Raw genomic sequence first — 22,069 nt, forward strand, 5'->3', positions numbered from 1 at the left:
TCCTGCTCTGGAGGGTGGGACTCAAACCAGTGGCTTCAAGTTACAAGAAAGGAGATTTCAATTGAACACCAAGAATAACTTTCTGACAGTAAGAGCTGTTTGACAGGGGAACGGACTCCCACGGGAGGTTGTGGGCTCTCCTTCCTTGGAGGTTTTTATGCAGAGGTTGGATGGCCATCTGTCAGGGATAATAATAATAATTTATTATTTATACCCCGCCCATCTGGCTGAGTTTCCCTAGCCACTCAGGGGCTTTAGCCGGGATTCCTGCATTGCAGCGAGTTGGACTAGATGACCCTTGGGGTCCCTTCCAATTCTACAATTCTATTATTCTAAGCTGCAGCGGTTCTGAACTAGGCCCATTTCCCACTCCGCTGTTTCCAACTTCCTGATTAATCTTGCTTGGTTCAGACATAACACCAAACCACAGTTTAGTACGAAATGAACCTCACATGCTTCCCTTTCTGTGCTTCAATTCTCTCACTCTCGGCTTTAAAAGTAATGCAAGGTTTGTCTGGTTAAAGGTGAACTGTGGTCTGCCGCTTAAGTGGAAGCGAAAGGGGACCAGAGCTTGCGAGGCAAGGACAGACCCCCTGCAGGCAGCAGGACGCGTTCATGTAGTACCACTCAGCAGAAAGATGGAGGCACAAAACACTGCCCCACCTGCAAATTACAGGAGGATTCTGGAGGAGGCAAACAGAGAACAGCTGGATCTTAAAGAAAAACGGGCAATTATCTTTATGGAATTTTCTACCACAATAAAATATAAACAGTCCAACACAACGAACGAGAAACGTCCATTCAAGGACTTAGTTCCAGTTTGTTCTAAACAACGCTGTCTCTTGCTGCAATCCCAGGATGGAGTTGAAGAACATGAGATTCCTGGCGTGATGCATCCGTGTTTGGCCTCCGGCGGGGGGGGGGGGCGGGGCGGGGAAGGAAAATCAGACTTGCTCCGCAAGGTCCAAGACTCGGAATTTGTCCAGGTTGTAGAAACATGCCTTCACCACTCGTCCACCAAAGTACCTTCCATTCAGGTCAACAACGGCTGGAATAATAATAATAATAATAATAATAATAATAATAATAATAATAATAATATTTTTAATGCCCATCAAATGCCGAGAGAGCAATTCGCCAGCCAGAGAAACATTCCTTCTTATTAGAAATTGGGTGAAAAAGTGGGAGAATAACCAAGTCAAGTTCACTAGATTACGCTTACGAGGGCATCCATTTCAGTTCAAGTTGGGCAATAATAATAATAATAATAATAATAATTTTTTATTTATACCCCGCCCTTCCCGGTTCAAAAACCGGGCTCAGGGGGGGCTAACAACAAATTTAAAACACTTAATTGTAAAAGCAGCATAAAATACAGTATAAAAACATGAATAACAATAAAATTCAAAGTTCAGAAATCAATTTAGCGGAAATCCATCTAATAAGCATTAGATAATCCCCAGGGCTAGCTGGCTGAATTGGTCCTACTTGGGCCAGCGAGGAGGCCAGGGGAGAATTAGCTATGGGATCCCAGAGCAGGTAATCTTCATAAAAGGGGAGGGGGAGGGAAGAGAAGGTAAGGGACAATCAGGCTGAATTCAAATTAAAGGCCATGAGGAATAGCTCTGTCTTACAGGCCCGACGGAAGGAGGTTAAATCCTGAAGGGCCCTAGTCTCATGGGACAGAGCATTCCACCAGGTCGGAGCCATCACTGAAAAGGCCCTGGCCCTGGTGGAGGATAGTCTGACTTCCTTAGGGTCCGGGACCTCTAAAATATGGTCCTGTGATGCTTTTAACATTTGTAAGTAAGGGAGGACTAATATTGGGTGTTTAATCCTGTGGGTGCTTCAAAGTTGACTGAGGCTGACGGTTACTGAGACGTGTGACTTTGAGTCATGCAAAGGAGCCACAAAGAATAATGTCTACCCGCCGGGCATCAGTCCAGGCTCAAGAGACACATCTTAAGTCTATATTGCCACAACCAGAAATGGAACTGAATATTGTTCCGCAGACTTCAGAAGTTGGACTACGATTTGGAGACCATGATTCAAACCCTGCTCGGCTCACCAGGTGACCTTGGAGCAGTTGCAGTTTCCCAGCCCAGCCTACCTTACAAGGTTATTGTGAGGATAAAATGGGGAATGGAAAAGGGAATCACATATGCCACCTTGAAGCAATAGTGGAATATTGATGTAAATATTAAATAAGGAGCTAAGTACTGGACTGGTCATTATTAGATTGTTACCTTTAATTGCAGATTCCACTCTTTCGAACTCTAGGAATATTCTCACAGCTTCATCATCAGGTGCCCCTGGAATCTGAGGAAAAGAAACAAACAAACAATTGCAAAGAGAGGTGAAAATGAAATAGCCCTAGCAATACTGCAACCTCCGATTTCTCCCAAGGATTACTACTTTTGAAGAATCATATATAAATCCACATCAATCTCATGCTTCAGCTAGATAAAAGACAAAGGGCTGACATAAATGCAGTTGAAAGGTAACTACTTAAATCCAACGAATGTTTGGAGGGGGGGAAATCATGATTAGGAATTATTTAGTAGCCACAATCTCTCTCCCTAACCAACCTCACAGGGTTGATGTAAGGATTTGGTGGGGGGGGGGGACACACAACACAGACTGACTCAAACTCTTTAGATTCAGGACAGGATATAAATAGATTTTGGTGGGAGTTTTTGTTGTATTTTAATTTTTTTAATGGAGGGACTGCATGAAAGATTGCCAGGCGTTAATTTAGAAGAAGAAGAAGAGTTTGGATTTGATACCCCGCCTTTCACTCCCTTTAAGGAGTCTCAAAGCGGCTAACAATCTCCTTTTCCCTTCCTCCCCCACAACAAACACTCTATGAAGTGAGTGAGGCTGAGAGACTTCAGAGAAGTGTGACTGGCCCAAGGTCACCCAGCAGCTGCATGTGGAGGAGCGGGGAAGCGAACCCGGTTCCCCAGATTACGAGTCTACCGCTCTTAACCACTACACCACACTGGCTCTCTCAATTTAGACACAACAAACTCTGTCTGCATTCTGGGACATGGAGCAAGTGATCCCCAAGGATTCCTTTCAGCTCAAAATTCCAACCGACTCAGGTTGCCTGCCGGATGACTTTTGACACACTTAGGATTAGATATGTAAAACTGGAGCAACTGTATGAACCAGTATCGGATTGTTTGGCGGCTGCCAGGATGACGCACGACAGATGCTGAAAAGAGCAGTCCGTGCTGCCCTAGTCTGAAGGGCTTCAGGTGGTTTGGGAAATGACCAGCTTAGCAAAGTTTACAGGACAGCCAAACAACCAAGAAACATCAGTCCGCGCTCAAACTCCAGGGTCAAATGGTGTGCTGTGTCATGGCAATATTTTCAGTTGAAGATTGTAGCCAGATGTATACAAGTGAAGCACAATTTTAACTGTTCAGAAATAAGGATGTCGCATTCCTTGATTAAATATGCTGAACTCAGAAAAGTTGTGCATTGAAATTCTACAAGGAAAAGCCATGCGAATCTTATTTAGACTGGTCTATAGCTTCATCCCATACCACGTGGGGGAGAAAATCAGTCTCCAGATTTTATGGTCATACACAAAAATTACCTGTTATTAATTACTCTTGGGTTCAAGAATGCAAACAGTAACAGTTTTTCCAACAGAACTGGCATGCCTTTTATTCTGCATTCTAGTAAAAAAAAAAAAAACCCAACCTCTTGGTAACTGTGATATAATTTGCCAGTATTTTCTTAACTATATAATATATGGGTTTTGATCAATGTACAATGAAATTATAGAATTGTGGCATTTATATAAATAAACTATATAATTACTCTGCAGATTTTCAGCTCATGGTGGGGTAACTTTGGATCTCCACAGATTTCCTTCTTGCCAACGTTTTGTGTTTTTAATGTGTTGTAAGCCCGTCAGGTATCTCTTTTGTTTTTGTGCACTGCTTATAACATTTTTGTTGCTGGGGGGGGCGCTCGAGGAAACTATGGAAAATGATGCCAGCTAATACCTCAAAGATGACACACTTCCCCACTTTGCCGTATTTTTCACATTCCTCCTTGGTTTCGCCTTCGAGGTCTTCATCAACCTCCCCAGCTCCGACCATATTCTGCAAAAAAAGAAAAATTCCAATTGAAGAGGGGGCCAGTGGCATAGCAGGGGTTGCCTGAGCTCAGGGCTGAGCGGAAGCGGGGGGACTGTCAGAGTACGCATGCGCATTCAACTGCCTAACAGCGTCTGCGGGAGATTTCAGCTGCAGATATAATGGAAGAAGAATCAACGGAAGCACGCAGCTGTAATGAGACAGCACCGGGTGTCAAAATTTTGCATCCTTAACGATTTTGTGCCCTGGGCAACTGCCCCTGTGCCACGCACAAATGCCATGTCACAACCATTGAGTGCTGGCCTCAGATGTTTCAGCCTGCAACTCCCACCAGTTTGCTGGCTGGGACTTATGGGGGTTGGCACCCAAAACATGTGGAAAGCCCCAAGCTGGTGTAAACGCTGTTTTAGGCTGAAAGCACAACTGGTTCCCCCACTAGGGTGTGTGTTTTGTTTTCCAAATGCTGGGCAACGACTGCAGAAGGCGTTTAAATATTTTCACTGAAGGCCCACTATAGAGCACCCCTGTTCATCCATATCCTCTCACATACAGCCGAGCAGTTTTCTGATCGCTTTCTGGTGATGGATGTTCAATCCTGCAAAAAGTCCACAGAACAACATTCTCCTGCAACCTATGAGCCACGGCTTCCTTGCATACAGTAGAACCTCTACTTATAACTGCCTCCTGTGGCGTTTGCCCTCCTAGGTGTGTGACATCATACTGGGTTCATTGGGAATGGGTTAACTAATTGTAAAATAACTAACCAGGGGGCAGAGTTAACTGTGTATAAGGTTTAAGCACAGAGGTTTTTTTGAGGAGTTAGAGTTAGGGTGGTTGAGAAGACAGTCTGGAGTTAGAAGAGACAGATAAGATAAGTCTGTGGGTTGGGCTAGTCTGGTGTGAGAGAGGGAGAGAATTTGTTAAGAGGAGTTGGTCAAACAGTTGAGATAATCAGTCAGAAGGTATTAGGAAGGTATAGGCCGGTAAAGAAACTAAAGTTAAGATACTGACAGGAATATTATTGGAGAAACCATAAACTTGTTAATGTTTGTAAAATAAACTTGTTTCTTTGGTTCACTTTTAACAACTGTCTGGACTCAGTGTTTTACCTGAGAGTAACGGGTTGGTGGCAGCAGGGAAGTGAGCACAGTGGTGGTACAGGGATCAATAGACTGTTAAAGGTCCGGGGACCCTGTGTGATCACCACACCTCCACTCGTGGACGTTCCAAGTTGCGACCACGGCAAACCCGGAAGTAACTGGTGGTTTTGCCACCGTTCGCGCATGCACAGGAGCGGCGATCGCCATTCACGCCTGCGCAGAAGCGGACAATCGCTGCCCACACCTGCACACAATGGCGCCTCTCCCAGCGACCCGTTTCACCATACGGACAGGCCTCCCGAACGGATTGTGGTCGTGAGTAGAGGTTCCACTGTATTGTAATACCAGCCAGAGGCTTAATCCACACGAATTAAAAGATTGGGGGGGCGGGGGACTCACCCGTAGGAGAACCACTTTGGTAGGGCACTTTAGTATCTCTGTTAAGGGATTCGAATCCGATTTCTTGGAGGCATCTGTTATGCAGAAAGGAAGAAAGAAAGCAGGAACAGGGCAACATTAAATACTGGATCGCTACTTCGTGAGCAATCACATGCTAGGTTAATCCTGACCCAGGGAGGCCTGAGGGTGTTCTTGTGATTCTGGGAATCTGGGGTGGGTATTCAGATCATAGAGAACAGACCTATTCAGGCTAAGTTATACTCAGGCCAGACCCACTGAAATTAGTGAGCATGTCTAAGTTAGCTCCATCAATTTCAATTTGAGTAAAACCACTTGTCAGACGAAAGGCTCTGCAGCACTTCTGAAGTCCGGAGGGGGCAAATAATCACCCAAGAGCAAGGAACTAACCTGATCTTTAAGAAAAGGCTTAAGCAGATAAGCCTCAGTTAAGCCTGTTACAGGTGGACACAAAGGGGAATGCAAGGCTGATTAAAGGAACGGAAACCAACAGGGCAGTTAATTATTAAGTTTCCCCCAATAATCAGCACTTGGTCTGTGTGGCATGAGGTCACCCCACCTTTCTGCCTCAGCACCGCTGCCCACCTGTGAACAGGGTTATTCCCTACTCCAGAGAAGTCTCCCCAAATTACCTTTATCAGCAGCATCCCCGACAATGATTTTGCCACCTCTCTTGCTGGTTTTCTCCACCGACAGCGCCGTGCTCAAGCCCTGCTCGTGCTTCCCGAGACCCTGGCCCTCTCGGAAGCCGTATTTCTGCATGATCTTGTGCGCCACTGTGCCTCTGGAGATGAAACAGAGTCGGGTTGAGTGGGCAACCCCTTGGGAAATCACACAGCTCTCGTTTGCAGCACTAAACCTTGGCTTGGCACGGAGGAGCAAGCGTACAGCTCCAAATGAGGACACTGCGGCCGCTTTGTCGCTATGAGGAGCTGAACCATGTTTTGGCTTAGCAAGTCATCTGGACCTGGACTTGTGGTTTAGCTCTGCCAGACACACCACCAGCTACAAACTACAGGGCAAAGTTTGTGGTTTTTCAGGCAGGAGCTAAGCCATGAGCCTGGATTCAAATGCTAAGCCAAACTGTAACTTGGCTCGGTGCAAGGAGCTAATGAAGTTACCAAGGGGCAGCAAAGAAGCAACGATCTCCTCTCTGGGAGACCCTATGTTTGCTCATTCCTGCTAAGCCACATTTCAGCTTAGCGTTACGTGCAAACCAGGTGATAGAATGGATGTGTTAGTCAGATGATCCTCTGCAGCATTAAATGCTAAAATGTTAACTGGCACAGCAGCCCCTGAGATTTATCTAGAAGTGTTTAGCAAAATGAACACACCCAGAGAATAAGCAAGATTCAGCTACTTTTCTGAAATATCGCAAGCAAACTACAGTTGTTCACTAAACTGGGGTAGCAAGCAAAACTGTATCATCATCAGTGACAGACTGTCCAAAGAGAAACGTATTTCCAAGCTAACTGTTCATAAGACAAGTTTTCATAATGTTGTTCTTTTTTCATAATTTATTCTCTATTGTTTAAACATTTTGCATGGTTTATTATAAGTACAACAAAGGGAAAGGAAGTATATAGAACACTGACAATCTTAATTGCCCATTCCTTGTTTTTCCTGAAGCATTGCCCAGGTGATTTCAAGTATATCTGAATCTGTAAGGGCTAGAAGCTTTAATTTATTTATTTTTTAATGAAGTTATACACGAAACAGAATAAGATAGCAAAATGAATTTTATCACTTCAGACTGCAGGCAAAGGGAATCCATTTTTGAATGAATCCTTGAAGAAAATGCTCTGTGCAATTATTTATTTATTATTATTATTATTATTATTATTATTATTATTATTATTATTATTATTATTAAACAGCAGTTCAGAGAGAATGCCGTAAAACAGAACCTATCTGCTATGTCAGTTTGTTAGCTGGAAGGATATTTCTCTCTGGGGAGCGTACCAAACTGTGAGCCACCACTTGCAATCTGAAAGGGAACAGGCTATTCTACTGCCTCGGGACTCTACCCCTTTTCCCTGCCACATCATAAAACCAGCATTAGATTTTCAGGAAGTCAGGAAGCTGAACTCCATGCCTGATGTCACCCATCTCCTCAAAGCTGAATTGTTGCCAATGACTTTGTAGGAATAGCAGGATCATCTGTGCGTTATAGGAAGATTCAAGCATATTGCAGGCAGGACGGAGCCATTATATCCATAAGTATAAATTAAAGGTAAAGGTAAATGGACCCCTGACCATTAGGTCCAGTCGCGGACGACTCTGCGGTTGCGGCGCTCATCTCGTTTTATTGGCAGAGATGTCCATAGACAGTTTTTCTGGGTCATGTGGCCAGTATGACTAAACTGCTTCTGGCGAACCAGAGCAGCGCACGGAAACGCCGTTTACCTTCCCGCCAGAGCGGTACCTATTTATCTAATTGCACTCTGACGTGCTTTCGAACTGCTAGGTTGGCAGGAGCAGGGACTGAGCAAAGGGAGCTCACCCCGTCGTGGGGATTTCGACTGCCACAGCCCTACAAAAGGCAACATCCCCGCTCCTGAACAGTAAAGCAACAAGTGCATGCATGATCTCATGCACCAGGGAGGGGAAGGAGTAAGTGCATATACAGCCTATGAAGGCAGTTCCCCAAGTCTTGGAGCAGAGAAGAATCAACATGCATGCGAGGGACACAGTGCAAGATTTCGTTGCAGACTGCACTTGACCTGAGCTATTCCTGTGTACTGTAGTTTTATGGAACTGCAGCCCGCAAGGAGCTCTGGAGGCTAAAGTCAAGGTCAGGTCTCTAAAGAAATCTGCCCCTCTCTGAGGTCAGGAGCTGAATTCATTTATCTTAGGCCATGGGTCAGCAAATTAAGGCCCGCAGGCCAGATCAGGCCCAATTGCCTTCTGGATTCGGCCTGTGGACAGTCCTGGAACTGCTGCAAGGATCGCCAGCGCGCACGTTCTTTCCCTCTCCCTCACACAGCGGCAGCACCTCTTCCCTCCCTCCTCCTGGCTTCTCCTCGCCCTGCCTAGAGGAGGAAAGGGGCTGGGCTTTGTTGGTGCCAGCAGCAGCAGCGCTCGAGCAGCCGCCATTTTAAGCAGCCCCTTTTGCACGCTGCTCATCGTCCCTCCGCCACCACCGCCGCCAGCCCCTGCCGTTTGCAAGACCCAGGTAAGCAGCCACTGGGGCTCGTGGTGCTGCAAGATGCCAAATTAATTGAAATCAGCAGCAGACAGCATGTGGCCCGCATGCAGAGTCCCCAAACTATATCCCTGCTTTATGTGGCCGTTGCGCAGCAGCCACTTGCCCTCCATCAGCAGAGATCTTCGCTCAAGAAAAGGGGAGACCCGGAGCTGCTACTGGGAACTGTAGCTCTACCTCTTGGACATTGGGCTTGACCTCAACAGCAAAGCTGGAGTTATTAGAAGGTGCATAACAATTTACATGCCATAGCGCATGCAGAAGTCGCAGGGTGGCTCCCCAGTACTGGCCACCACTGCCCCCTCCTGGCATTTTGTAGGAAGTGCCTGAAATGGTTGCATTCGCTCACCCCATGTTAGCAAGGAAGGAATTGCTGGGTCCTGTCGGGGATCGAGGCCTCTCGGGCTCATCGTACATCGGGGGAGGAATGGCTGCTTTGGATGATGATGAACCGCGAGGCCTGGGCTCTTCTTCATACGGGAATGACGACGATACAGCTGGAAGCGAAGTGGGACGTTCAACATTAAGCCGAAAAACCACAAAAAAACCATGCATTTCCATTATGGCCAGCATGTGTTTCCTGACTCGCTTGCACAGATAACTGAACAGCCTTGTAAGTTCCAGCTCCCACATCTCCGTTATCTTGCCCGCTAAACACCTGATCCGGCGCAAATGTCATTCAAAGCTAGTAATGGCAAGCGAGAGGTCCAATGTAAAGGGGCTGTGGTGCCATGAGAATCAGCACAAGAGAATAGACAAATTCTTCAAAATAAATATACAACTGGGGGTGGGGACAATCCCCCATTCATCCATTTTTTTCCTAAGGTAAAGGTAAAGGGACCCCTGACCATTAGGTCCAGTCGTGACCGACTCTGGGGTTGCGGCGCTCATCTCGCTTTATTGGCCGAGGGAGCCGGCTTACAGCTTCCGGGTCATGCGGCCAGCATGACTAAGCCACTTCTGTCAAACCAGAGCAGCACACGGAAAAGCCGTTTACCTTCCTGCCGGAGCAGTACCTATTTATCTACTTGCACTTCTGATGTGCTTTCGAACTGCTAGGTTGGCAGGAGCAGGGACCGAGCAACGGGAGCTCACCCCGTCACGGGGATTCGAACCGCCAACCTTCTGATCAGCAAGTCCTAGGCTCTGTGGTTTAACCCACAGCTCCACCCTCATCCTACCCACCATAAATAATGTGCCACCTAATGGATGAGTGCAGAATTTCTCAAGATTAAAAAGAAAACCACAATGCAACCTTGAACATCGACTTGTTTCTGCACAACTCAGCTCGACGGCTACATTTAATGAGCTGCTTCATTTCCCCAACCATCACACCTGCACACACCCCTTTGCAGCTCGCTTCCAGATAACTGGACCCGGAGGAGTCAGAAACGGAAGGCGCTCCCCTTGCTTTCCAAGAATCCCAGGAAGCTGCCATGGGTAAATTCAGAGTCCCAGGGCTCTGCCAGCTCGCAGGCCTAATACCCCACGTTCCTTAGGACAGCAAGCCCCTCACTGGCTTGTTCATGCTCACTTTCTTGTCTACCTTGTGCGAGACCCATGGTCTATTTCCCAACAATGTACCACCGCTCTTGCTATTACAACAGGGATGAATGGCTTAAGCAAACTCTGTCCCACCCATTCTGAGAAATGGAAGCAAAACAGAAGAGGGGCCCATCTTATTTACAGATCATGCAGTTGTTCCCTCCTCCAACCTAGACCACAACAGGTGCGTGAACATGACTGTGAAAAATGCAACCACCCAAATTCCCAGAAGTCTAACACAATGTGCAAAGTGGAAACACCTGGGGTTCAACTGCTAAGGTAGCAACTGGCTACCCTAGGTGTAGTTTTTTTTAAAAGCCCTGTCAGCTGAAACAAGCCACAGTGCAGACTGCTGCCAGCAGTGAGGAAGCGCCGCACTGACTAACGCTTTCAGACGAAACCATTTTCAATGACATTCATGCACACTTGCCAGGTTTAGCACGGGAATCTTCAGGCTGACTTCCAAGCTGCTTTGGAGTCATTTAGACGCCTATCCGGCGTGTGTGTGTCATCGAGAAGATCAGTAATGGCAGACATGGTGCCACCTCAAAAAGCATTTGCTCACCCTTTCACTCTTCTTTATTTTTTTTTAAAGTGTATTTTTATTAAAGATTTTCTTGATTTACAAAGGTATGTGCAATGTCTCTCTCTCATATTTTTTTCTATGTAACACTTTTTTTTTTTTTACAAATCGGTTTCATTTGTTGAGACATTAGGAAGAATAGGGGGAAAGAGGTGGAGGGGGGAAATATGAGTGGGGGTGGGGGTGGGTGGTGATGTTTCTATTTTACTTAATATATGTGAGGTTTTGTGTCAGCGTTGCTTGTGCAGGTTCACTTGTGTTCCTTTGGTGGTGAGAGAGGTTGGGGTTGGCCGAGGGTGTGGCTGTTCATTTGTGGTTGGCTGTGGTGGTCTTTGTTTTCGTGTGTGAGTGGGGTGGGTGGGTGTTTTGGATCAGGTTAGCCGTATTGATTTGTATGTTGTTGGTGGATTTTTGTCATTGTCTTGTTGGGATGTGTATGTGATAAAGAGGAGCCATACCAGGGTGAAGGCGTCTTCTTCTATTTGTCCCCGTGTCAGTTTCAGTTTATCGGTTAATTTTTCTAGTAAGGCTGTTTCCCATACTATTTAGTACCATTGGTCCATGCTTATTCCTGACAGGTCTCTCCAACCCTTTCACTCTTCGGCTGCCACAGCAGACTAATCACTAGAACCTCGTTCTTACAAACAGCAGCTATGGTAATCTGTCTCAACTGTACCGTTTTGGACTACGACTTGGGGTGGAAGGAAGCTGTCGTAAAATGAATGCTCTCCCTCCAACTCCAAAAAAGAGATTCCTACACATGCAAAAACCTAACATGTCATGGAGAAGATGTCTTTCTAGCCTAGCGTTCTTCCTGACGTGCTAGCATTCTGTGAATTCAGGGAGAATTCATTCACATGAACACCCCTTCCAAACAGCCCAAAAGGCTACAACTCATACACAGGCTTGCAGCCTGTGAAGAATAAATTTCAGTTTGCACAAGGTGATGGAGAGGCCCAAGAGGCTGGTCCAGGGCCCTGCAGAAACCAAGTGTGCATCCAGCCCTCATATCATCTGCAGTGCCCAGGGTTTTGTGGCAGACATCCACAGCAGCTGGGTGTCCCTGGAAAGCATCCGCTGAAGGTAAGACATTTTTGAAAGCCATGGCATTAGCAACTTCAAAGAAAAATAATAATAATTTAAACATACGTTCTTTGTCCCTCTCAACCAAAGAAGTAGGTGGTGCAATGGCAGCTCCTCCCATACCTGTGAAAGGAAACAATTGCATGAAAAAGAATGAAGGAATCTGCAAGACTTAATAGCTGTCACAAGAATCAGAGATTCTTCCTTGGTTTTGCTGCAATGGACTCAACGTAACTGTCTTTCTGGAGGTTCAACAGGCTAGGCGTGTGCGCTGATGGGATAAAGAGATATTACACCGCATATGCATAACTTGATCCACTCCCCCTCTTTCCTTTCTCCTTCTGTGATGGAACTCTTATTTGGGGACTTCCCTGACTTTTTTCTGGCCCATGTGGGACCAGTCTGGGTAGCTGGCCTTGGTGAAGATTTGACGTTTTCATCTCCAAAAAGTTTTTGATTTCAGTTTCTACTGAAATGAGGCTGCATTTTAATGTTGTACAGTGGTACCTCGGGTTAAGTACTTAATTTGTTCCGGAGGTTCGTACTTAACCTGAAACTGTTCTTAACCTGAAGCACCACCTTGGGCAATGGGGTGCCGCCAGAGCACAATTTGTGTTCTCATCCTGGAGCAAAGTTCTCACCCTGAAGCACTATTTATGGGTTAGCAGAGTCTGTAACCTGAAGCGTATGTAACCTGAAGCGTATGTAACCCGAGGTACCACTGTACTTTAATCTTGTTTTTAAGTTCTATTTTAATCAATTGTTTTTATACCTGGTGTTAGCTGCCCTGAGCCAGGTCTTGGCTGGGGAGGGCGGGGTATAAATAAATTATTATTATTATTATTATTATTATTATTATTATGATTATGATTATTATTATTAGTTCAATGCACTCAACTTCAGTGATAAAAGCATCAATGCCTAGGGAGGCACCTGGAGCCAGAAAGCATCCCCAAAGCTCAGCATGTCCTGAACTACATCCCAACACTGAGTTGCCTTGGTAAGCCCCAGGCTACAATCAACCAAAAGAATGAAAACTTTGATGACACATTGCCGCTGATATGAAAGGGTTGGGGTATCAGAGAGGTGTGCAGCTGTTCTATCACTTTGCCGCTGGTTTCTGCCACTCCTGGCTCCTAAAAGGTATAAGCCCAGGGTCTTTGGAAATATGGCTCCACCAGATGCCCCTTTCCTCAAAATCTGTGTGAGAAAAACACAGAGCCCCCTTTTAGAGGCTTCAGACCCCAAGGTCTGGCACAGCTTGTTCCATGCCAGAAATAAGACACCCGGCAAGAAACCGCCAGGGTGATTTTGCTTGGTTAATTGGGGCACAATAAAGGCCTCCTTATATTCTGCGACCAGTCACCTGTCCTGTGCATCTGCCAACACCGATCCCAGTGGAAATGGGTTCTTGAACAGCAAAAGAAGAGAGCATAATGGGAGGAAGAGAGCCAGAGGTTTGGTGAGATTAACATGGCTCAAAGTCAGCCAGGGAATTAAAAGTGCAGCTCAGAGAGATGACACAATGCCGAGAAGCACAAGAGAGCATATTTCTTCAAGCAATAAAGCCCTCTACAATTGGGAACTGTGTTCTGCAAGATCTCCATTACAAAGTTATTTATTTCCAGTTCCCAAAAGGAAGGAAGCCCAACTAAAGCTGGCAACTTAAAATTATTATTATTATTATTATTTATTGAATTTATATACCGCCCTATACCTGGAGTTACGGAGTAAATTTGAAGAAAACTTCAATAGTTGGAAATGTCTAGGTGGTCCCCTACTTTGCCACTTCTCCATTGCTGCCTCTTCAATGTCGGCGATAATTTAAATGGCACGCTCACAAATCCGGGATTGCTTTAAACCCCGCAACCAGTCTCGCTGCCATTTCCCTTTTACAGATTCAGAACCCAGGCTACATGGAAGACTTCCCCAAGCCATGACCTTCAAAGTCATCGCCAAAATCTATGGAACATCTTGTCATTTAAGCACTGGGACGCTACAAAGGATTTTTACTGGGAGAGAGAAAAAGACCATTCCTGCCTCTCCCCCGCCACCAAAACCCATTGTGTGTTGCATTGTGATGCAACACTGATAGCATCAAGGACATGATGGGGTTGTCTGGTCTGGGTGGGAGAGAAGCCACCCTTGCTATACAAAAGAGAGATAAATCAGCAGCCACAATTGATGCAGAAAAGTAACTCCAGCTTTTGATAGACCCTGAACTTTCTGTTCTCAGCAAGTCCTTAAGCACTAACCAGCTCCTTGCTTGGCACCACTGCGTACCCTCTCTTGCACTCACTCATGAGCAGACTTAACCAGGTGGCAGCAGCAGTTTGCTACAGGGCTGCCAACAAAAAAAGTCTGCTCTCAAGGGCTGCAGGGAGCTCTTCGTGCCCACCAGAGAACTTATCTAGGGGCATCCCCCTAATGGCTTGCTGCCCCTGGGTAGGCTGGTTCAAAGGTGACCACACGACAAGGAGGCTGGCAGCCCCAAGAGGCCCCCAGAAGATGCCACAACCTGATGGGCACCAACACTGGTCTCTAGGCAAGGGGAAGAACCCATCACATCTAACTGAGATTACAGTATTCAACCAAGGCCGTGCTCTGTGACTAGGATTTCCTTACTTCTTTTCCGCCTCTCTCTTTCGTAATCTTCATCTTCGTCTGAATCTGGATCCGGCCGCCTTGAAAATCCACTCGCCTCATGCCTGTCTTTGCGCCTCCTTGAAATTAAAACAGAAATTAAGATGACAATCCTCAGGTGCAGGGAACCCACAGAGCACACTTCGCAATGCAGGGTGTGTTTTGCCTACAACAATTACGAAATACAAATGTTTACAGATGCATTTTGGAGGTACTCTCTGTATTTCTTTTGCTGCAAGGGTTGGCGTAGTTCCTACGGAATCCATCACTAGCAGTTTTATTAGAGTAATTCCTTTCTATCCAAAGTCTGGGCAAAAACTGATTTTTGCCCTAAAGGAGCACACTAATTAATGATGGTTTGACCAAACTGCGGGAGGCAGTGGAAGACAGGAGGGCCTGGCGTGCTCCAGTCCATGTGGTCACAAAGAGTCAGACACGACTAAACGACTAAACAACAACAACAACAAATTAATGATGGGGTACTTCTTTCTGTCCAAGTGCTTATGATTTGAGGCAGCTCCTTGGCAAGTCCAGATACCATTCACACAGAAATAAATCAATACTGGTTCACTGTACATTGATCTCAAATGCCAAGGAAAATTGTTCTGAAAGGTGAAAACTTGGATGCACTGATATCCAACTTCCTCATACAAATAGGACCTGAGAGCCTATGATATCCTGTAGCGAACGTGCCCAAACAAGTGAATTAACTGTATCACAGATTTAATTAAGGATTTACAAGATGAGAAATATTATCAGCTGACCTGATGTCTTACAAAATTATTCAGCTCGTAAAGACTTTAACACCATCAAAATGGCTAAGACAAGCATGTAGGTGGATGGTTTACGGCCCAGGTGACTTACTTCTCTCTTTCTTCAATCTCTTTCTGCCTCTCCAGCTCACGCTGCCTTTGCCGTTCTTCCCGCTGGCGTTTTACTACTTTCTCGTAATCGTTGGGAAACATGGGGTCATACTCATCAGCCAAAGGAATCAAGACATCTCCTGCAGAAAAGCCACTGGGGACGGGGTCCTGGGGTTGAAAGGGGGAGAAGCGCTGATGAAAGCTAGCCAACGGAATTGCAACAGGCAAGAGGCCTCCCCGAGTGCCGCCGATTTCACTTTCAAAGTATTTCCCAAAGATTTCCTCTCGAAACCCAACATACAGAAAAACAACCTCCCCCAAAACCAATGTCAACAGCTGCCCTTTTGCTGATCTGCAATCGGGATGAGGCCAAGATCTGCATTCCACTTACGGCGCCCAGAGTAGTTGGGGTTGGACCTGGATGCACCGAGTCGGCACAAAAACTGCCTGCTCGACCCTTTCCAAAGCAGTAATTCTGTCTGATAAAAGCACCCATCGCCCTTTGGGTTCTATTGCCCGTATTGTATTCACCATATTTTTCGCTCTATAAGACGCACTTTTCTCCTCCTAAAAAGGAAGGGGAAATGTGTGTGCGTCTCATGGAGCAAATGCAGGCTCCATGGCTTCAGCGAAAGCAAAACGAAGCCTCCGCTGCGCTCCAGAGGCTTCAGGCGGCTATCCCTGAAGCCAGGAGAGCAAGAGGGATCGGTGTGCACCGATCCCTCTTGCTCTCCTGGCTTCGCTTTGCTGGAGAGGCGCTGCACAGCTTTCCCTCTCTGCGCAGCGCCCCTTCAGCAAAGCGGGAGGAGAAACGGCAGGGGCTCCGTTTCTCCTGCCACTTCGCTGAAGGGGCGCTGCGCAGAGAGGGAGAGAATATTTTTTTTCTTGTTCTCCTCCTCTAAAACTAGGTGCGTCTTATGGCCGTGTGCGTCTTATAGAGCGAAAAATACGGTGTTTTGCCCACCCAAACTGCGCTGCTTTTTCAGTTTGCTTCTGGTTTCATTTCATTGTGCTTGCTCTTGTCTGTAAGCAGTGAAAGGACCAGGCAAACACTCCTTCAAGAGCATCCACTCCCTTATGAACCTCAACCCATCTCCATCAAGAACATCAGAAGAGCACTGCCAGAACAAGCCAAAGGCCCTCTAGCCCAACATCCTGTTTTCATAGTGGACAACCAATGTCCATAGGAATTCTGCAACTGGGACCTGAGCACAACAGCGCCCTCCCCACTTGCGCTCCCCAGCGGCAGAGGAGATCTCTGCAAGAGTACCCAAGTATTATGCCTTTGGGAGAATAATATGGCAGCTACTTAGAAACAGTGCTACTCAGAGATGGTACGAAGGCTGTGAAACACTTTCCTTGGAGCCTCATCAGGCAACACACACCGTTAGGCAATTTGTCAAAGGCCCCCTTTGTACGCATCTGGGGACCTAGCTTAAAATTTACACTGTTGACTGGAATACCCTCTGTTGCAGCTCTCTGCAAGCCACTGTTCCTGCTAACATTCATTTCCCCCCCAACTCTGTTAATGCAACTTTATTGGTTGATCCTCCCTTAGTTACTGTTGTTGAGTGTTTTGCACAAATTGGGACAAACCAATCATCTACAGCCTTTCTCAACCTCAAGTCCCCAGATGTTTTTGGCCTACAACTCCCATCATCCCTGACCACTGGTCCTGTGAGCTAGGGATCATGGGAGTTGTAGGCCAAAAACATCTGGGGACCCAAGGTTGAAAACCACTGAATGTATTCAGATAACACGACGTTATTATTATAATCAGTATTATTATTACTGTACTTATTATTTATACTTACTAGTCACTTGTTACCTAAAAGGTCTTCGAGCGACTTAAGATTTAAAAACATTAAGGCATTATCACATTAACATGTTTGCAAAAGTGTGACAGCACTAGTCTCATAAAAGGTCATTTAAAGATCCCTATCACTTAACACCTTTATTGCACGGATCAATTTTAGAAACCATCATGATGAAAGTGTCTCACAGTTTCCTGGCTGGCAATTTTCTGCATTTAGGATTCCACTATATGAGCCCCCACCCAAAAAAGACCAGTTTGCCTCGGAGCAGCTCCAGTCTTACCTTCAGGCCAGCTGCCACGTGAGGAGGGGTGTCTACAATTTGTCGCTCATCAGATGCACTGCCTCGCTTCAGGTCAATCACGGGAGCAAGGACTGTGCTTTGCTTTGTTCGCTGACTCTAAAGTAAGTACATTACAAGAAGACACTTTACTCAGCACCAGAAATGTTGCTGTTCTACAAAATGTCCCGTGTTCCTTTCCACCCTAGATCATTTAGCAATTTGTTTGCGGGGCAGGGAAAGGCTTGTCACACCCCAAAAAATTGCAAAAAAGAAAGAATACTGCTCTCAAAAACCGTTATAAAAGCTGTCATTAAGAAAAACTACTGGAATTATGGGGAAATATTGCTAACCAGACTTTCCAATGATCTTGACTGTTGTTATTTTTTTTCCTGAACCCCCCTTCATTTGCTTCTATTATCCAGAAGTGGAGATAATAGATGGATGGGAAAATGCTCAGAACATGTGCTCAGGTTTTAGCAGAATCAGAATTCTGGGAGATCCCCTTGTCCCATTCAAGCCTGATTTTCAAATACAGGAAACAAGATGAAGGTGATGTAACATTGCAAATTACAGTAATTTGGTCTCCCTCAAGGTATTAGGATTATAATGCACATGATTCATTCAACAGCCCCCGGAGACTGAATGATGATGCAAGCTATCAATCTCAGATGAAGATGCTGAGCAGCGCAATCGAACCTTTCCAGTTTACTTAAGGCAGAACACTCTAGGGTCAGCATCTAAAAACCCAAGAGCTTGAATTCCTGTTTTCAATTATCATTTCTGGGCTCCAATTCAGTGGCTAGCTAATTTTTACATTATTCAATAAGCTATGCACTTCAAAAGCACTTTGAAGTAGCTTTTAATTTTCGTCAAGGTTAGGACAGTGTATTTCTAATAGAGTCTTCACTGTACCTTTGCCTGGGTGAGAGCTGCCTTCTTCACTTGCAACTGAGACTGCAGAAGTTTGAAGTTTTTGGACCAGCCTTCTGTTTTCGTATCACTGGTCTCCACTCCCAAATCATCATAAAGCGACATTTTCTTTCGAGCTCAGAGCTAGGAATCAGAGAGGATGAGAAGGAACAAATCATATTATCATTTTACTCAAGAGTTGCCGGTGGTGCCCTTGAAATCTTGCCCTGGTGCACAATAGCCTGAGTACACAACCTCCGACTGTTCCACTGTCAAACAGTTCTTAATGTCAGAAAAATTCTTCCTGATGTTCAGCTGGAATGTCCTTTCCTTAACTTTTATACATTCCTATTTGGGAATGGTCATAGCTCAGTGGTGCAGCGTCAGTTTTGCACTGAGAGGGCTTCGGGTTCAATCCCCGAAATCTCCAGGAAGGACCGAGAATGAAATCCAGGAGTGCTGCTACCACTAAGAGTTGTCCAGAGATAATAATAATAAATTTTTATTTATACCCCGCCCTTCCCGATTCAGAAAACCGGGCTCAGGGCACCTAACAACAAATTTAAAACACTTATTTGAGGCAACAAAAAACAGCATAAAATACAGTATAAAACGTGAATTACAATAAATTCAGAATTCAAAAATCAATTTAGGGGGGAAATCCATCCAATAAACATTAGATGATCACCAAGGCTAGCTGGCTAAATTAGTCCTATTTGGCCCGCTGAGGAGACCAGGGGAGAATTAGCTGTGGGATCCCAGAGCGGGTAATATTCATAAAAAGGGGAGAGGGAGGGAAGGAAGGGGAATAAAAGATCAGGCTAAGTTCAAATTGAAAGCCAGGCGGAATAGCTCTGTCTTACAGGCCCTGCCGAAGGAAGTTAAATCCTGCAGGGCCCTGGTCTCATGGGACAGAGCATTCCACGGAGCCATCATTGAGAAGGCCCTGGCCCTGGTGGAGGATAATCTGACTTCCTTAGGGCCTGGGACCTCTAAACTGTGATTATTCATAGACCTTAAAGTCCTCTACGGGGCATACCAGGAGAGGGGAACCTACAGTCCTCAGAATGCTGGACTACAACTCCCATGATTCCTGGCCACTGCCGATAATGGCTGGAGCTCATGGCAGCTGGGAGTCCAAACCAGAGGTGCCCCAGCCCTGGTGCACGTGCAGATACCGGAAATCGTGTCTGCACATCTCCAGACGCCAAAAATCGCTTCTGCACAGGGGCAATTTTCAGCGTCTGGGCATGCACAGAAGCGATTTCCGGTGCCGTGGATATGCGCAGACACGATTTCCAGCATCACGCTGCACCAGTCCGGCCCACAGACGATCTCAATGGCCAGTAAACCTTGCCAACCCCTGGTGTAGATAAACTGATAGTTCAATTCTGTAAAAAGCAACTTCCTATGTTCTTAGGAGGGACGCGTGTGGCGCTGTGGGCTAAACCACAGAGCCTAGGACTTGCTGATCAGAAGGTCGCAGGTTCGAATCCCCGCGACAGGGTGAGCTCCCGTTGCTCGGTCCCTGCTCCTGCCAACCTAGCAGTTCGAAAGCACGAAGTGCAAGTAGATAAATATGTACCACTCCAGTGGGAAGGTAAACGGCGTTTCCGTGTGCTGCTCTGGTTCGCCAGAAGTGGCTTAGTCATGCTGGCCACATGACCCAGAAGCTGTACGTCGGCTCCCTCGGCCAGTAAAGCGAGATGAGCGCCGCAATCCCAGAGTCGGCCACGAATGGACCTAATGGTCAGGGGTCCAGTCCCTTTACCTTTATGTTCTTAGGAAGGGCCAGTGGTATAGAGCAGTGTTTCCCAACCTTGGGCCTCCAGCTGTTTTTGGACTACAATTCCCATCATCCCTTGCCACTGGTCTTGCTAGTCAGGGATGATGGGAGTTGTAGTTCAAAAACAGCTGGAGGCCCAAGGTTGGGAAACACTGGTATAGAGCATCAGTTTTGCATGCAGAAGGTCCCAAGTTCAAGGCCCGACATCTCCAAGCAGGGCTGGGGAAGATCCCCTGCCTAAAACTCTGGAGAGCTGCTGCCAGTCAGTGCAGGTAATATGGAGCTAAATGGATCCAAAGTTCTGAGTATCAGGAGTGAAATGTATAAAAATAAAATGAAAGGTTCCCTGCCTGAAACCCCAGAGAGCTGCTGCCAGTCCGTACTGGCAATACTACGCTAGATGGACCCAAAGTTATGATTGAGTATACGGCGGCTTCCGATGTTTCTAATTGCTGACTGAGAGGCGCTCTGCACATGCTCAGGAACACACGCTACTGCCCGCAAAAGTAGCCCATGAGAGGGACCCGATGTTTAAAATTAACCTTTTTTTCCCTTTTTCTTTTCGAAATGCGATTCTTTGTCACGAGGCGAAGCAGGCAAGCAAACCTGGTTCTCCGGTTAACCGCTTTCTCCCACACCCTTCAAAGCAAACCGAACGACAGCCGTCTCTCAGGCTGGATTCCTTTTCGTACTCCGAAGCCACTCAAGCCTGGCGTTTTACCTCTTCCCCGCCCGGCGAAGGCCTCCCAGTCCTTCCGTGCAGGCCTCAAAGCCGGGGCCTCGCGTAGGACCCGACGCCGAAGGAGGTGCCTCCTCTTCGGCCAAGGAAAGCTCCCGCGTCACGGCCGGCGCGAACCAATCAGGCTCCTCCTCCCTAGAAGCGCCCGCTAAGAGCGGCGAGCTAAGAGGGTGAAACGGCGGCTGCGCAAACGCCGCAGCGGCCGGGTGGGAGGAGCCAGGCAAAGGACTCCGGCGACCCTACGGGCGGGAGGAAGTCTACGCCAGCCGCGTACGCAGGCGAGAATGGGAACGCTACGGCCCTCGAGCAGGCAGCGCGCGGAAGGAGGCCATTTGCAGCCCTATAGGCGCTGCGCAAACTGCGTAGGCTGGGGGAAGCTCTCTGCTGACCCCTAGTGGCGCATGACTCAAAACACAAACCCCGCGAGTATTTCATAGACCTCTTGATCTGTTTACATTTCCCCTCTTATAGCGCTCATCCAGCTATACGTGGGCGATCTTTTCAGTGTGACTGAACGTGTGAGCATGTATGCTCTCTTTCCTTTCATCATGAGAAAGGCTGGACTGCATGAATCCCAAGCCTGAATTAAGATTGCGGTAGAAATATCAACAACCTCAGATACGCAGATGACACAACCTTGATGGCAAAAAGTGAGGAGGAATTAAAGAATCTTTTAATAAGGGTGAAAGAGGAGAGTGCAAAATATGGTCTGAAGCTCAACATCAAAAAAACTAAGATCATGGCCACTGGTCCCATCACCTCCTGGCAAATAGAAGTGGAAGAAATGGAGGCAGTGAGAGATTTTACCTTCTTAGGTTCCATGATCCCCTTCATGGATCACTGCCTTGCCGTGGCGAAGGGGCTTGAAGAACTCAAAGAAGCTATGAACTATGCCGAGCAGGGCACCCAAGATGAACAGGTCATAGTGGAGAGTTTTGACCAAACGTGATCCACCTGGAGGAGGAACCGGCAAGCCACTCCAGTATC

At 46.6% G+C, this 22,069-nt stretch overlaps 1 protein-coding gene and 1 long non-coding RNA gene across 11 annotated transcripts in view; one reads left to right on the top strand and one right to left on the bottom strand.

Annotated features, from left to right (window-relative positions):
- The window catches only part of LOC310743135, a 252,921-nt gene extending 238,868 nt beyond the window's left edge, over window positions 1-14,053 (top strand). For 8 of the 10 annotated variants that reach the window (XR_014538789.1, XR_014538790.1, XR_014538791.1 and 5 more), the window contains exons 2-3: window positions 12,929-13,045; window positions 13,944-14,053. This is a non-coding gene — a long non-coding RNA (uncharacterized lncRNA). Of the gene's footprint in view, window positions 1-7,975; window positions 8,097-12,928; window positions 13,046-13,943 lie in introns of those variants that run through there. The other 2 variants (XR_014538797.1, XR_014538798.1) reach the window with 2 other exon arrangements.
- Window positions 715-21,285, bottom strand: RBM17 (RNA binding motif protein 17). The gene is made up of 12 exons (XM_083573041.1): window positions 21,065-21,285; window positions 18,561-18,701; window positions 17,649-17,765; window positions 15,553-15,719; window positions 14,671-14,768; window positions 12,112-12,168; window positions 9,184-9,331; window positions 6,262-6,413; window positions 5,612-5,685; window positions 4,020-4,118; window positions 2,247-2,319; window positions 715-1,048 (listed from the first exon to the last, which is right to left on the bottom strand). Exons 2-12 carry the CDS (start codon window positions 18,681-18,683, stop codon window positions 945-947), a joined length of 1,212 nt encoding a protein of 403 aa, XP_083429167.1. The 5' UTR covers window positions 18,684-18,701; window positions 21,065-21,285; the 3' UTR covers window positions 715-944.
- Window positions 21,286-22,069: the final 784 nt, after the last annotated feature.

This window comes from Podarcis filfolensis (genome assembly GCF_964270895.1).
Source record: "Podarcis filfolensis genome assembly, chromosome: 10".
Lineage (NCBI taxonomy): Eukaryota > Metazoa > Chordata > Lepidosauria > Squamata > Lacertidae > Podarcis > Podarcis filfolensis.